The sequence below is a fragment of the Sander lucioperca genome, chromosome 15, assembly GCF_008315115.2.
Source record: "Sander lucioperca isolate FBNREF2018 chromosome 15, SLUC_FBN_1.2, whole genome shotgun sequence".
NCBI classification, from domain to species: domain Eukaryota; kingdom Metazoa; phylum Chordata; class Actinopteri; order Perciformes; family Percidae; genus Sander; species Sander lucioperca.
In genome coordinates, this window is record NC_050187.1 from 19,311,459 (window position 1) to 19,327,175 (window position 15,717).

General features: G+C 38.6%; 2 protein-coding genes across 4 annotated transcripts; both read left to right on the forward strand.

Moving 5' to 3' along the window:
- Nucleotides 1-91: 91 nt before the first annotated feature.
- On the forward strand, nucleotides 92-4,928 carry LOC116053808 (pyrokinin-1 receptor-like). Of its 3 annotated transcripts, XM_031304954.2 has the most exons (7): nucleotides 92-528; nucleotides 1,524-1,686; nucleotides 1,878-1,974; nucleotides 2,660-2,865; nucleotides 3,374-3,595; nucleotides 3,676-3,853; nucleotides 4,473-4,861. In XM_031304954.2, the coding sequence occupies exons 2-7, from the start codon at nucleotides 1,543-1,545 to the stop codon at nucleotides 4,859-4,861; spliced, it is 1,236 nt and encodes a 411-aa protein (XP_031160814.1). In that variant the 5' UTR covers nucleotides 92-528; nucleotides 1,524-1,542. The 3 variants fall into 3 exon arrangements, with proteins under 3 accessions (XP_031160814.1, XP_031160823.1, XP_031160828.1); XM_031304963.2 differs by lacking the exon at nucleotides 92-528 and having other exon boundaries at nucleotides 1,543-1,686; nucleotides 4,473-4,928; XM_031304968.2 differs by lacking the exon at nucleotides 92-528 and having other exon boundaries at nucleotides 1,589-1,695; nucleotides 4,473-4,928.
- A 1,678-nt stretch (nucleotides 4,929-6,606) lies between these two features.
- LOC116053829 (rho GTPase-activating protein 19-like) lies at nucleotides 6,607-15,717 on the forward strand. The gene is made up of 11 exons (XM_031304980.2): nucleotides 6,607-6,729; nucleotides 7,074-7,327; nucleotides 8,674-8,754; nucleotides 10,941-11,150; nucleotides 11,273-11,499; nucleotides 11,626-11,712; nucleotides 12,360-12,425; nucleotides 12,882-13,097; nucleotides 13,193-13,288; nucleotides 13,634-13,746; nucleotides 14,299-15,717. The coding sequence occupies exons 1-11, from the start codon at nucleotides 6,683-6,685 to the stop codon at nucleotides 14,312-14,314; spliced, it is 1,413 nt and encodes a 470-aa protein (XP_031160840.1). The 5' UTR covers nucleotides 6,607-6,682; the 3' UTR covers nucleotides 14,315-15,717.

The window sequence follows — 15,717 nt, forward strand, 5'->3', positions numbered from 1 at the left end:
AGGTGAATATTAATGTTGTTATGATTAACACTTGGTTTCTGGTTAGTCTCAAGGGAATACATTTCAAGTCCTTGTAAGTGACAAAAACAATAATGTGTGTGTGTGTGTGTGTGTGTGTGTGTGTGTGTGTGGCAGCAGTGTGTCAGGTGCACTACTGATTCACTCACTTATCAATGGAAGAGCAGGTGCATGCGTACACTGGTGAACATCTGCATGAAATATCAAGAAACGTCTCTGCAGAAACAAGGCTGCTGCTGGAACAGGTCGCTGTGTTTTCCTCAGTAATTTCATTGTTCATTTTTGCATGTCGAAGCAGCTGCATTGACATCTTTAGGATTTTCTATGGGCTATTGTTTTGACCGTCTGTATCTGAGTGTTAAGAGAGAGGTAAACGGCGAAAGTGAGGGAGAGAGAGTGAGTTACAGAGAGTGGGTCGTCACAGAGGGAAGGAGGGAGATGACCACAGCTGTGTTTTTTTGCTTGTGAAAAGAGCTGCTGGGCTTCATCCTGCATTTTTGCCTCAATAAGGTAAGTCTACACATAATTGATTGAATACAACTTCAAACAGGTAATTTGTAATTGTACAATAACAGCTCTAAAAATCTTTTTTTGTAACTGGCTACATTGGCAGCGTAACAGGCTGTGCTTGCCAGATTTTAATTGGACCTGTCCAATTCCTTTTTAATTCAAATGAAATGTTTGACAGGTGAATATAATTAGAGGAGATTACATGCACATTTGCATGCTGCACATCTACTTTACCTCTAGATTTAACTAGGCATACTTAGGTCTCAAAATGCAACTGGTGAATGTGTTCATTCAAGATGGCTGATTTGCATTGATTATTTGTGTGCACACTGATCTAATGTTAAGCTTCTTCAAATTTGACTGAATTCACTGAAGGATTTACTTAGTGTCAATGACCTTTTTCTTAAATGTATTTTTTGTCAATTTATATAATGCTTAAGTTCAAGGTAAGTTAACAGTCTCTTTGAAAATCACTATTTGTAGTGTATAGCAATATACTGTACTGTACTGTATTAACCTTGTGTTTAATATAAGACATTCGCTAAAATAGCAAGAGGAAATTGTGCACATTTAAAAAAAATCTGTACACAAAAAAAAGATAAACATGGAATTGTTACACTATCCCTTAAATGACAGCTGCAGATTTGTCCCTCCCAAAGCTATTGAAAGGCCACTCTCTTATGAAAATCTATATGTATGAGAGAGCATGTATACAGCAGGCGCCCCTCCTCCTCTTACCTTTCTGGCTGATTGTGCGACTGAATTGTGCATACAAAATTTATGCAACACCATAAAAAAAGTGGGTGCTCATTTGAAAGCAGACTAATTTAAAAACAATGGTGTCTGACCTGCATAATGCTTGGTAATGGCAACATTGTCTATTTCATCAATAATAATTATAGAGGAGGAACTTGAGAATTAAACCCATTATCTTCATTACACATAACCCAACTCCGTCATGGGATTTATAGACTGTTTCTCTAACATCCTTCTAGTTCTCAGCCAGCTGCCACCATGAACTTCTCGGAGCAGATTTCACTTGACTGTAATGTCAGCCCGAGTGAGAAGCCACAGCTCGACATTAGTGTCACCAAAAGGGAGCCGCTGACAATTGCTGTCCCCATGACCATCTTCTACAGCATCATCTTCTTGTTGGGAGTATGAACAGTCAGTTTATTAGACGCACTTAACACACTAGCCAATTTTACCTTCTGAATTACAACACCAAGTGGTATATGTGATGGTAAAATTCTGCAGCAGCACTAAGCCACAAGTCATAGAGTGAAAATGATATGCTGACAGAAAAAAACACACTAGACCACTAAATGCTGTCCCCTAATGCTCTACAGGTCTTACTCAATGGTGTGAGCATACTGACTCTCCTCATGGATGCTCATATGAGAGTCAGTGCCATTCGTTTCTACCTTCTCAGCCTGGTCATATCAGGTATACGCTACTGCCATGCTACTACCATGCACCTTATGGAAGACCAGCACTGACATTGAAATCATTCAATAAAAGTGTACCTCAATTTGTATACATATAACTGTATTTGCCAAAATTATAATTTAATAAAAACAGCTTTAATTGTTATTGTTGTGCTTGAAATGTAATTATGTGCATATCAAATTGAAATGCCATTTTAATGCCACTTTATACTCAAGATGTTGTTTTTTTCAGGCTTGTGTATTGTCATTGGACATCATACAGTGGATGTTAAATAACACATTCACTGAGTTTGTATCAACAGGCTCCAATCATGACAAGTGCTTATGATGTTTCACATTCCATTTCATTATAAATATTGCAAGGTTAAACTTTGGTGTACACTGAAAATAATGTATTCTTCAGTTTAATTTGGGCATGCAGGAATGTATTCACATGCATTTCAAACCTAAAAAAATGAAAATTTGTTTTTAATTTTAATTCATATTTTAATTGCATGTCAAATTAATGTATAAAAATGAGCACACATATAATAAAAAAAAATTCAACTAATTATTTCAATTTAATATTGTCAGTCCTGGACTTCGGCACTTCCTTTTTAACACCACAGTTACAGTGTATTGCCTACTTGAAGGAACCATCTGTTCCTAAATGATCTTCATTTTTCTTTTTCTTTAAATTTTAGACATTCTGCAGCTGTTGACCATCCCGGTAACTTTGTATCGGTACTACTGGGAGAGCTACCCATGGCGTCTGGGCCAAACAGTATGCAAAGTCTACTTCATGGTCCGCCAAGTGTACTGTGCCACCACAAGCTGGGTTATCATGACCTTCACCACTGAGCGCTATGCAGCCATTTGCCACACCATGTGGTCTGTCTCCAGCCTGAAGGTTGAGTACTTGCACAAGAAATATACCATAACATATAATTAAAAAAGCGTAGGGATGTCTTTTAGTACTGTTTAATACATTTGTCCACACCTGTCACCATTTGGCATGATGTTAATGTTGGGTTTTCCTTCCAAAAATGTATATAAAATATGCTTCTTGTTCATACTCAAATTATCATATGCAAACTGCAGAATATATACCAGTGGAAAATAAAGCATGTATCCAACTACATTTTTAAGATGCAAATCTATTTTTTTGGAATCAACATGATTTGAGCCAGGCCAGATAACAAATAACATAATGGGTTACTTTTACCTGTGAAGAAATAAGGATAGAAATTGGCCACATACAGAGGTGCAAACTTCACAAAATGCAAAAGACACACAACTGGTCGGGAAGAAAAGAAAATACAACACAAAAGAGCAGCCCATATTTAACATTTCATAAAACTTTTGAACATGGTCTAACAAGCGGAATTTCTTAATCCTCTCTCCTTCCTTCCCAACAGAAGTCTCGGCTGCCATGCCTTGTTTCAGTATGGATCATTTCTCTGGTCTCGGCAGTACCCTTTGCTCTAGTCTATGACCAGGCTCGTGCCTGCATCCTGGATTACACGGCCACTACACGAGAAGACGCCTTCCAAGTCTCCACCATGTGTGAGATGACAGAGCCTGATCCTGCATACATATACAAAGGAGCTTTACTACTGAGAGCGGGGATCTTCTTTGTGGTAAGATAAGGGTTGTTCAAGAGCTTGTATTTTCGTATCTGCATCAAAAACAGGCAATGAACATGCCTCTCCAACTACAGGTCCCGCTGGTCACTATCTCTACTCTCTATCTGCTCATCCTGCTCTACCTGAGGCGGAACGGACGTCAAAGGAGAAACATGGGTCTCACGCGGCCAGATCCACAAGGAAGACGAGAAATCCAGTGCCATCAGAATGGAAAGCTACTTTTAAATGAAAAGAGAGCTTTAAAGCTAATGGGTTAGCTATGGAAAATTATAAAAATCTTGTTTATGTCTTGAGGTTGTGGAATAGTTAATCTCCCAAGCGCTTTAGTTTATCTCAGTCTGATTAAGACCTTATAAAGGTCTAATTGTCCGGTCACTCCAGAAAGGGGGACACCGAATTTCATTAGCATTGTGTGTGCACAGGTGATGCTGGACCCTTGGTAACTACTTTTGCTCTTTGTTGCTAACAAGACAATGAATAAATTGCACTGAGCTCAGCGTTTTATTTTAGTTAAATTAGGTTAACACATAGATGCAGACAAAAACTACATGTTTTGACTGAGTTATCATTCATTGTCCATCTGTCTCAACTGCCTTCTGACCAGATAAGATAAGAATCTAAGAATATCCTTTTTATCCTTTAAGACCTAACCTAGCTTTTAGTATCTTTTCCTGGCCAATCAGATAGCAGTGGAGGCTGGACTCCCTTTGAGGTGTTTTTGATGGCAGCCTGAAGTTACCTCATGATATAGTGTCAGGATCTGTCTGTTAGACAGAGTATGCTAGTAAATGCAAATTTATTGAATTATCATTTTGAGGTCCTTTAAGCTATCCAATTGAGCCAATAACATATTCTATGTTTTGTCTTCCAGGTGCAGTCGTGTTTGCCTTTTTTGTTTGCAACTTTCCGGACATTGCCTCGTCACTGATGCAGGTCTATGTGGTTGTGTGGTCCGACACTGTCCTTTCTGTCTACACAATCCTGAAATCATACTTATCGCTTCCACTGTGGTATATCAACGGTGCCCTGGACCCGCTGCTGTTCTGCATTTCCTCCCACACATTTCGCAGGGCATGCTGGAGAACCCTGGGTAGGCTCAGGCCTCACTGCTACTTGAAGTATGGAAGCGTGTCTTGGCTGCAGCAGAGAAGCTCTAGTAAAGAAGCAAGCACATCAGCCAGAGAGAGGGTTGATGGTAAATGCTATAGAGAGAACATGGCCAAAAATAGAAATACAGTCCCTAACAAATCAGATCAGTGAAATGGAAATGGCCATTAAAGCCCCTTTCAGTATGAGCTGATACAAATGTATCACTTTGGAATACAAACAAACTTTCCTACAAATCTGCTTTCTTTCTTTTCCTTTTATTGCTGTACAGTAAAGCCCAGTTCAGACCAAAGATTTGCGACAAGATGAGTTGAAACTTGCGAGCCGGTCTGCAGCGTTCTAAAACCTGCCAGTTCACACCAATACGACGAGACGAGACGGTGTATCATCTCCATAACAACGCCTCTTTGTACTTCCGTTCTAACTTTTCTGTAACTAAATATAGCCTATCATTTGTTTCGTCTAAATATGAATGTGGATATTGTTAGTGATAGTGCGATGCTTGCTACAGTTGCATTGCTAGTGATGAATCGGCGAAAACACGTTTTATTTCTCTGATTCATTGCTTTGTTTTAACGACAGTGGGTGCTCTCTCTCTTCAGTCACTCTCTATCTCGTCTGACACGTTAGCGTGCTTTCGGGCGGTCGTTGAGGATCAGTCTAAATTGCTGCCATTTCGGCTGTTTGTAAAAAATAAAAAGATCATTTTATTTCTATAATTTATAGCTGACTTTACCAGCTGACTGGACTTTACGAAAAAGTAGGTATACTGTTAGCATTTAACAACACTCTGAGATACTCTTAAAAGAAAAAAATAGACAATGTGTGGAATGGACCTGTATTGTGATACCAAGTAACCTTTCTGTTCGTTTTAGGTGCTCTTTTGTCTAGCTAGAAAAATAAAATAAAATAATATTATATATATATATATATATATATATATATATGGTGCTTTAAAGCTTACATTATGTGACTGATGTGAAGACAATGTAGAAATGTAATTTTTTTATATCAAGGTTGAAAGAACACTTACAACAGATTACTGGACAAGATGTGGTGGTGTGTATTACAATGTTGACATTGAAATATATGTTGTTCAAAAGTATTATTGCTCACATCATAACTGTAGGTGACACACCAATTTATTTTTCAATCTAGATTAGAAATAATCAGACAAGATAGAATCTGACTTCTTCCTCGTTTTTTGTAAAGGTGGACAATGTGTGGCTAAAATGTTGCCAGTTATATCTAAATAAAAGGAAACAGGTAACAAACAAGCAGTGAATGTTTTTTTTCTCTTTCATTGCAAACAATCACTACCTAATAGCACCAAGAGTTTAAAGTTGTGTATGTGCCTCTTGGAGATTACCAAGAATTTGACTTCACCCTGATGTTTGTTTGAATTTTTGAGATCCAGATCAGAAATAGTTAGGCTGAATAACCATATTTTCTATTGTTCCATAGAGTCTTTATAGGCTGCCTAATGATGTACTTCTTATTATTAACATGTTCCAGGGACTGCATTGAAATAAAATCATGAAATACAATGAATTAGCATTGCTTTCAAAATAAACAATAACATATTTAAGATACATTTTATGAAAATGAACAGTGTCCAACTTCCATAAAATATATATTTCCATTTCCTTCCATATATTTCCTTCCAAAATTGAATAGAATGTGAACAACTATAAAACAAATGTGTCAGGTTCACTACTGCAAAATGTACATGTTTCAACGATGGCAGTGAATCTTGACACATTTCCCATTTTTAGTACACACACACACACACATATATATATATATATATATATATATATATATATATATATATATATATACAGAAATTTACACAAAAATATTGGTAACGTTACAGGTATCTGCATACTTGACGTCTTGACGTACATATATTTCAGCCAATCACAACGCCATGGGCGGGACTAGAGATGAAACAGCGGAAGATTCAAAACGAAGATGGCGGCTGAAAATGATGCCCAGAACAATCACAAACTGAGCAGAAGGTACAAACCTTTCGTTCAATATGTCGTAAAATTATCTTTAAACAAAACTACTTTATAAAGTGTGGCTTTCTGAAATGATTAGTGCTAATGCAATATCTCTGTTGTGAACTAACATACTCAGTAGAGTAACTTAACGTTAGTATCTTAGACTTGTTAGCGTTAGCCAACCTAGCAACAACTTGTTATGCCAATATTAGCAAATGTTAGTCCGCCAATTTAAGTTAGATATCGCCCCTTTCTGTTTTAATTGCTAAATCTTAGGGGACGCTACCAGCCAGAAGCTTTACTATTCAACTGAGCCTAAAAATGAACACTAACCCAGCCTCTGTGTTTCTCTTTAACAGTGGGACAAAATGCAGTGTGTTTACCAGCCAGGAAAAGCCAAACACAAGCCAAACTGTAATTTTTAACCCAGACTTCTTTGTTGAGAGGCTGAGACATGAGCACCCACAGGCCTTCGCGGATTTGGTACTGAGCAATATCACTCGACTGATAGACCTTCCAGGGGACGAGTTTGCACAGCTCACCGGAGAGTCTGAGGCTAAGGTGCCCTCTGCCACTGGCTTTCTACGCTCCTTCAACTTCCTGAAACGGAAAGGTTAGGCCAACATTACATTACATGTCATTTAGCTGACGCTTTTATCCAAAGCGACATCCAATGAAGTGCTTTTAACTCTGAAGGTGCAAACTCCAGACAACAAGTAGTAAGTGCAACTACATTAGCTTTAAAAAGGCAAAATTGAAAGTGCAGCTTCAGGAAATATGTATGTATATATATATATATATATATATATATATATATCCAAGGTGTAGTCAGAAGACATGTGTCCAACAGAGCCATTAGTGTGCTCACAGTCTTTGAAACGCTGTTAAGACTAATATAGTATGTGTCAAGTTATTTAACTGTGTTATGCCATTGTATTAGGAAGGGCAAATAGCTTAGAAAAGCACTACTACTATCCAGAGACCTCATACAGTACCTCATTAAGCTCATTAATTAAAACTTTGGCAGTCTTGCAATGCATGTATCTCCATGATGGCTTAAATGATTAATGATTCAATTAATGAATGAATCAATCTATTAAATATAAAGCAAAGTATATATATGTGTACGATATGATCTGTATATGTATGTTTTATTTCAGGACTGTTGTATTCTAGGTGTAGGCTACCAAATTACCGGTAAACTGAATCATTCCCCAAATGAACCAAACAAGCCTGCCTTATTGAACGATCCAAATTTTCTTCATAACTTGCCATTTTCAGTGGTTAGTTTGTTCAGTTGTTGTTTCCTAAAACAAACGGAATTTGAGAACAGCAACACACGGAGAGCAGAAGGTGAGGGACATCCGGTGTAGGGGTGGGCGATATGGACAAAATATAATATTACAATATTTTTGACCAAATACATCGATGGCGATATTGCAGCGATATTTGCGCAATGATATTTTTGATGAGTAATCATCTGTAATGTTGTTATAATAACTGGGTAAAGGCAAATAATAGAGCAGCTAGAACAGTCTGGTAAGTTCAGAAAATGACATCACTTTACTGTAATGCAGCCTTTAAAACCAGGAAAAGACAACACGTATCATATCACGATATTAGGATATCCAAAATTTAAGACGATATCTAGCCTTATATGTCAATATAATATCGATATATTGCCCAGCCCTAATCCGGTGTGTGAGCCACCCGCGGGATGTCCTGCAATTATCCTGGAAATGTACTTGATCCAGACTAATGGATAATTAAAGTAATGGTTAGTTTCTGTCTCCACATAAATCCTTTATGGTTGTCTTGTTTTTAGGTAATGTGGCTTTCTACTGTTGTCCATGTGATGGATGGAAATACAATGGATCTAATAAGTGATGGAATGGAATAAATGCAATTGCATACACAAAGGGTACAATAAGTCTTACTGTGCTATTTGATACCTTTCAGACAAAGGAGTGGTTTTTGGTGCACCGTTAACTGAAGAAGGAATAGCACAGATCTATCAGCTCATTGAATACTTGAGTAAAAGTGAGTATCACTTCATATATATGCATTACTTCTGTCATGTGGAGGACACTTTCATTCAAAGCAGTTCGGGATATCATGACTACATTTACAGTGGGGAGAACAAGTATTTGATACACTGCCGATTTTGCAGGTTTTTCTACTTACAAAGCATGTAGAGGTCTGTAATTTTTATCATAGGTACACTTCAACTGTGAGAGACGGAATCTAAAACAAAAACCCAGAAAATCACATTGTATGATTTTTAAATAATTAATTTGCATTTTATTGCATGACATAAGTATTTGATCACCTACCAACCAGTAAGAATTCCGCCTCTCACAGACCTGTTAGTTTTTCTTTAAGAAGCCCTCCTGTTCTCCACTCATTACCTGTATTAACTGCACCTGTTTGAACTTGTTACCTGTATGAAAGACACCTGTCCACACACTCAATCAAACAGACTCCAACCTCTCCACAATGGCCAAGACCAGAGAGCTGTGTAAGGACATCAGGGATACAATTGTAGACCTGCACAGGGCTGGGATGGGCTACCAGACAATAGGCAAGCAGCTTGGTGAGAAGGCAACAACTGTTGGCGCAATTATTAGAAAATGGAAGAAGTTCAAGATGACGGTCAGTCTCCCTCGGGCTCCATGCAAGATCTCACCTCGTGGGGCAACAATGATCATGAGGAAGGGGAGGGATCAGGCCCGAACTACACGGCAGAACCTGGTCAATGACCTGAAGAGAGCTGGGACCACAGTCTCAAAGAAAACCATTAGTAACACATTACGCCGTCATGGATTAAAATCCTGCAGTGCACGCAAGGTCCCCCTGCTCAAGCCAGCGCATCTCCAGGTCCGTCTGAAGTTTGCCAATGACCATCTGGATGATCCAGAGGAGGAATGGGAGAAGGTCATGGTCTGATGAGACAAAAATAGAGCTTTTTGGTCTAAACTCCACTCGTTGTGTTTGGAGGAGGAAGAAGGATGAGTACAACCCCAAGAACACCTTCCCAACTGTGAAGCATGGAGGTGGAAACATCAGTCTTTGGGGATGCTTTTCTGCAAAGGGGACAGGATGACTGCACCGTATTGAGGGGAGGATGGATGGGGCCATGTATCGTGAGATCTTGGCCAACGACCTCCTTCCCTCAGTTAGAGCATTGAAGATGGGTCGAGGCTGGGTCTTCCAGCATGACAACGACCCGAAGCACACAACCAGGGCAACTAAGGAGTGGCTCCGTAAGAAGCATCTCAAGGTCCTGGAGTGGCCTAGCCAGTCTCCAGACCTGAACCCAATAGAAAATCTTTGGAGGGAGCTGAAGGTCCGTATTGCCCAGCGACAGCCCCGAAACCTGAAGGATCTGGAGAAGATCTGTATGGAGGAGTGGGCCAAAATCCCTGCTGCAGTGTGTGCAAACCTGGTCAAGAACTACAGGAAACGTATGATCTCTGTAACTGCAAACAAAGGTTTCTGTACCAAATATTAAGTTCTGCTTTTCTGATGTATCAAATACTTATGTCATGCAATAAAATGCAAATTAATTACTTAAAAATCATACAATGTGATTTTCTGGATTTTTGTTTTAGATTCCGTTACTCACAGTTGAAGAGTACCTATTATAAAAATTACGCACTTCTACATGTGTTGTAAGTGGGGAAAACCTGCAAAATTGGCAGTGTATCAAATACTTGTTCTCCCCACTGTATTTTGCATGTGTGACCCGGGAGGAGACAAATCTGTAACCGTGACAGTATTCCTGTCAGACGTATACCATTGATAATTACTTTATTTATAATCTCTTGGTGTTCTTAGTCAAATTGCTTGATCAGCCTGTATCCTAGACTTTTACAAGGATTTGATTTGTTAAGCATCAAGGCTGCATCCTAACTCTTACTACTTTGTTGAACTACAGTAGTTGAAGAGCAGTGAATTAGCATGAGGTCATGGTTTATTTCTAGAAAGCGATGATGTCATTCACTGAAAGTGGACACTGGGTGCAAATGCTTGGGTCAATAATTTATCTGAAAGCACTTTGCTCTGGCTGTCTCTCTCCTTCCATTTCATTCACTTGGCCTCTCTTTACTTCTGTCTTTGTCTACCTATGTCTCATTCACTCTGTGTCTACCCGCCTACACACCACATTTCTTTTTTTCCCCTCCTCTTTGGCCGTCTTTCACCATCTTTCTCTCCCACATCTTTAGACCTTCATGTGGAGGGGCTGTTCCGTGTGCCAGGCCACAGCCTGAGACAGGCAGCCCTGAGGGAGATGCTGAATTCTGGGGCAGAGCTAGATCTAGAGACAGGCGACTTCCACCCCAATGATGCAGCCACATTGCTCAAAGCCTACCTGGGAGAGCTGCCAGAGCCTCTACTGACACATAGACACTATCATGCTCACCTGAAGATTGGAGGTGTGGGTAGACTCATACACAAATCCTTTTCACTACTCAAGATAACATAATATCCAGATCAATGTTAAGTCAAGAAAATAAAGTTGTTCTTTTGTAATACTTGTCTTATGTGCTGTGTCCAGTGCTGACTTGCTTTGACGATAACGGGGACAAGACGAATGTGCCTGACAAGGAACGCCAGATTGAGGCATTTCAGCTGCTTTTCATGCTGCTCCCACCAGCCAACCGCAGCATGTTGAAGCTGCTGCTGGACCTGCTGTACCACACTGCTCGAAAGCAGCACATAAACAAGATGTCTGCTATCAATCTAGCCACAATGTTTGCTCCACACATCATCTGGCCCAAAAATGTAAGGACCTTAGGTTCATTTAGCTCTACTCACCATGTATGTTCCAACTATCCCCACTATTTTTGCGATCAAGTAAACCTAAACTCTTTTCTTGAATTTGTTTGGCATTGTGTTTTTATGTTGAAGGTGATGGCAAGTGATCTGCAGGGAAACATCGAACAACTGAATAAGGGCATAGCATTCCTCATCAGGCACTCACAAAAGCTGTTCAAGGTAAGCAGCTTTTTTTTTTTAAGCTGTTTTTCCGATGACCTCTTGTTCTGTAACTGTAGTTTGTCTTACTTAAGAACTGTGTAAAAAACACTACATGCAACATGCTTTCCTGTTGCTTTACTCTGTGATAGGAACAGCAACATGAGGTGTGATTTTTAACTGGTGCCTGTATTCTGTGCTAATATTTTCTTTCGCATCAAAACAAAGCACAGGCAGGGCTTTCTAATTAGATGTCATTTGAATAGATACTAGATAGTACATCCCCTTTGTGTTGCTTCGAATGAACCATTCATTTTAAGTGGTGTTTTTGCCAGGTTTACAAGAAAGGCAAACCGGTTTAAAGAGAAAGATGTAGTTTACATGTGAAAGAAATATCAATAAAGGCTATTTGTTTATCAAAGTGTCCCATAATCAGCAGCCTTTTAGATCTCAATGACTTGCTTATATTTCCTCATTCACATTGTTTGCCTGCTATATTGCACACACAATATATTCTTCCAAGTGGAACATTGGCAGCTTTAATACACCCTTGTTTATGGGGAAGTGAGATCATTCTTAAATACCAATCATTAATCTATGGTACATTAAATTAATTCTTAAGGATCTTTCATCAGAGGATTTTATTTTCATGTTTACTTTCATTGAAGGCACCTACATACATCAAAGAATATACCCGCATATACTTCACAGGATCAAAAACTCTTCAATCAAAGGTTAGTTTTTGTCCTTTTGTCTTTTCTTCTATTTCTAAGTTCATCTTCATAAAAAGACAGAGTCTTAGCACTGAATTACCTTTATCTATAACGTTATTTTCAAAGCTCCCGGTGCATTTTGTTTCCTGTGCTAACTTTTGAATCCAGTAACTTCTGTATTTGGTTAATTTTAGGTACTTCATGTCTAAATACAGAACCTCGAGAGACTCTGATCTGCTACTGGGAAATTTGATTTGATGATTTTGATGATTTTCAAAGGACGTTAAAATAAAACTTCTGAATGCTGTGTCAGTACTCAGCTCTTAAAGCTATTTGTTTGTTGTTCACATGTTTGTGCAGTGTGTCACTCAACTGTACACATTTTCTTGTGGTCACGTCACTTGAAAAGAGTTTGTGGTTGCTGTGAAGTAGCAGCATTTAAAATATCTGGTCACATATCATGTTCGACTTTTCTAGGATGACTTGACGCTCTGTTCTGGGACTAAAGATGGGCCCATGTCTGCAGTAACAGCTGCCTCCCCCTCTCCTTCCATAAGAACAATCAGAGGTGAGGGCAGCAGCACCTCCACTACCATGTCATCTGAGAGTTACACTGAATCTGCCCTCAGAGAGCTGTACCAGCAGGTCAACAACATGCCCGAGTCTGCCAAAAAGAAGAAGCTCATCAGACAGGTACAGTAGGTCAACATACCCATCACGAGGGGAAAGAACATGCAGATAAACTATTTGCAACCCTGCACCTAAATGTGTTGTATTTGTGTGTGTAGTTCGATAAGCAGCCTCTGCTGACACCTTCGGCTGACTCTCGGACACCATTCAGCAGGAAACATTGGCGTTCACGCTCTTTAGGTGGTATTATCAAGGTTTGTTGACAGTGGTCCTGTGTACAGCGATAGCCTTCACTTTTCAGCCTTAATTTTGTTTAGATTTTTGAGAAAGTGTTTACCTTACACTGACAAAGCCAGTTAAACAAAAATGAATGTTTTTCTTAGAACAATAAGACTGCAAGTGCATGTAAGCAATGTGAGTTTGAAAGTATAATATGATAAAGGAAATGCATTCAACATGTTTTTAATGTCTCATACACACGTGCATTTTGAGGAAAAACATAAAAAAAAAGTTTCTTTACAATGAAAAATCTACAGTATATTTAATACAGCCCTATGCTTGAAACATCTCCCAGTAATGACTTTTTGTTTATAAAACAGAGGAAGGTGTTGGGAAGCCAAGTATTAACAGAGAAAGAGAACCGCAGACTGCAGAGTCCTCTACCCAGCAGCCAATTGATGGCCGGGGAAGTGAAAACGCCAGCTGTGGAGGAGTGAGTATGACATTATTACACGTCAAAGCAAACATTTATGAAACAAGTCTCAGAATGACAATGTGTGCCTTGTGTAACATGGGAGCAATCAAATCATCACTATTGGAAAACATCATCGCCTACTGTTGTGGTCCTGTAGGCTACAACAGGTATAGCCTGACATTACAAATGCTTTAAAAACTGTGAAATTGTCTGTAACATTCCCCTATTATGATGATGATGATGATGATGGACATGTATGGAGAAACACTCAAGTAGTAATTATCTTTTATTTAAACCAAACTAATCAAAATGTCACATTTAAATTGTGGGCCAGCACGATTCACTCCCAAAAGTGTCATCAACTAGTGACAAGTAGTTTTCCTCATGACTGTTCTCAAACAGTTTCTCTGGCACCTCCAGTCATCTGTCTGTGGTTCACCACAGGCAAGCCTGGCCTCACTTTGACTCAACAGTGCTTACGTAGCTAATGATGCCTGATGTACTCTGATGAAAGGATTAAAAAAAAAACTAATCTTTTTTTTCCTCCCTCTCTTTTCTCATCTCGTCCAGGATTAATCATCTTTAAAAGAATGTGCTCTTCACAACTAAGGAAAACATCAGGCTGACTGTTATGTTAGGGGTATTAAAGGATCTTCTTGAGGCGTCGACACAAACTAAACAGTGTAAGGCACTGCACAGTTTTGTTTTGACACCATGTTTGGATCTGTACTCGGCTGTTTTTTTTTCTTTCTCAAGAAGTAAGGTTTATATGTTAAAGGTTAGTAAGATGGCATGAAACCACCACAATCTCTTTGCAGTGTAGGAAGTTTTACTTCAGCTAAGTGACATAAAAGGGGTTAGGGGACAACAGTGAGGACTTTATGTGCTTAATTTTAAGTCATTGCAATTCACAAGGTGTTCCATCTTAATGTCCTTATTTGTTTTTCTTTCACAATGTTCAGCAGGATGCGAGTGACACCAATGAATTTGAGGGTATTTTAGCTTTATCATCGACATGTTCACACAAACAAGTTTATTTAATTTGCGAACCTATTTGTATTTATTTTTTATTAGTCATCTAGATGTTTCAAGTCCTGGAATCCAGTGTATCAGATGCATGGATCAAATGTGATGTGCAGGCTTTTCTATTAAAATGTTACACGTCTGTAAGTTTAGTTAGACTCACACTGTCAATGCAGTCATGTCAAAGTGACGAATTCTGAGATGTGCCTTAAAGTGAATATATCTTAAATTACTGTATAATGCAATTTTTATTTAACGTTTTCTCTTTAAATTCCTGTTAGCTTTAAGAGTGTGCTCAAAATATCTATTTAGAATGAATTCAGGTGTCAGTAAAATAGGACTGAAGACTAATGAGAATGGAGGATGGGAAGGCCAAAGGACCAGCTTGTGTAGATTATATAAATAGTTGTCTTTGTTTTCACTAGCTCAAATCTTGGGTGTCAATGCTGTGATACTTTGAAATACTGCTACTTTAAAAATACATCTTGTTTTTGCATCCTAAATTTTAGTTTTTTTTTCTCAGATCAGTTTTGTGACCAGGATCACATTGTATACAGTTTTATAGCTTCATATGCATTTGTATCTTTACAGATATTCAACTATTTAAGGTTTTAGGTTTTTTTACGGTTTTAAGGTTTGTCCTACTATTTTAAAAGTTTTATTGTCTATTTTTATCTCTTTTTTTTTTTATTGCCAAGGGTTAGTTAAACGCAAGTGAAGATTCGGTCTACTGTGGTTGTTAACCCAGGTGCTTTCTGGGAGAGTTTGAGCCACTGCTACTTCTATAACCTGCTTGTTGTCTTACTCTTTTAGTAGCAGTTTATCGTTCAAAGGTCACTCTGCCAAGCTGTTACAATTCAACTATAATGTGATTATTGCAAACATGGTCAACTTAATTGACCATGTCAACTGAAGATGCTACTGTGAAGCTATGCAACTCACTGTAATTAAAAGACATCAAGCTAA

Excerpts from the sequence above, each read along its gene's own strand:
- LOC116053808 (XM_031304954.2), top strand. The coding sequence starts at position 1,543 with ATGAACTTCTCGGAGCAGATTTCACTTGACTGTAATGTCAGCCCGAGT. Across the intron at positions 1,687-1,877 it reads GCATCATCTTCTTGTTGGGA|GTCTTACTCAATGGTGTGAG; the intron begins GTATGAACAGTC and ends AATGCTCTACAG. Across the intron at positions 1,975-2,659 it reads TCTCAGCCTGGTCATATCAG|ACATTCTGCAGCTGTTGACC; the intron begins GTATACGCTACT and ends TTTAAATTTTAG.
- LOC116053829 (XM_031304980.2), top strand. The coding sequence starts at position 6,683 with ATGGCGGCTGAAAATGATGCCCAGAACAATCACAAACTGAGCAGAAG. Across the intron at positions 8,755-10,940 it reads CATTGAATACTTGAGTAAAA|ACCTTCATGTGGAGGGGCTG; the intron begins GTGAGTATCACT and ends CCACATCTTTAG. Across the intron at positions 12,426-12,881 it reads CAAAAACTCTTCAATCAAAG|GATGACTTGACGCTCTGTTC; the intron begins GTTAGTTTTTGT and ends CGACTTTTCTAG.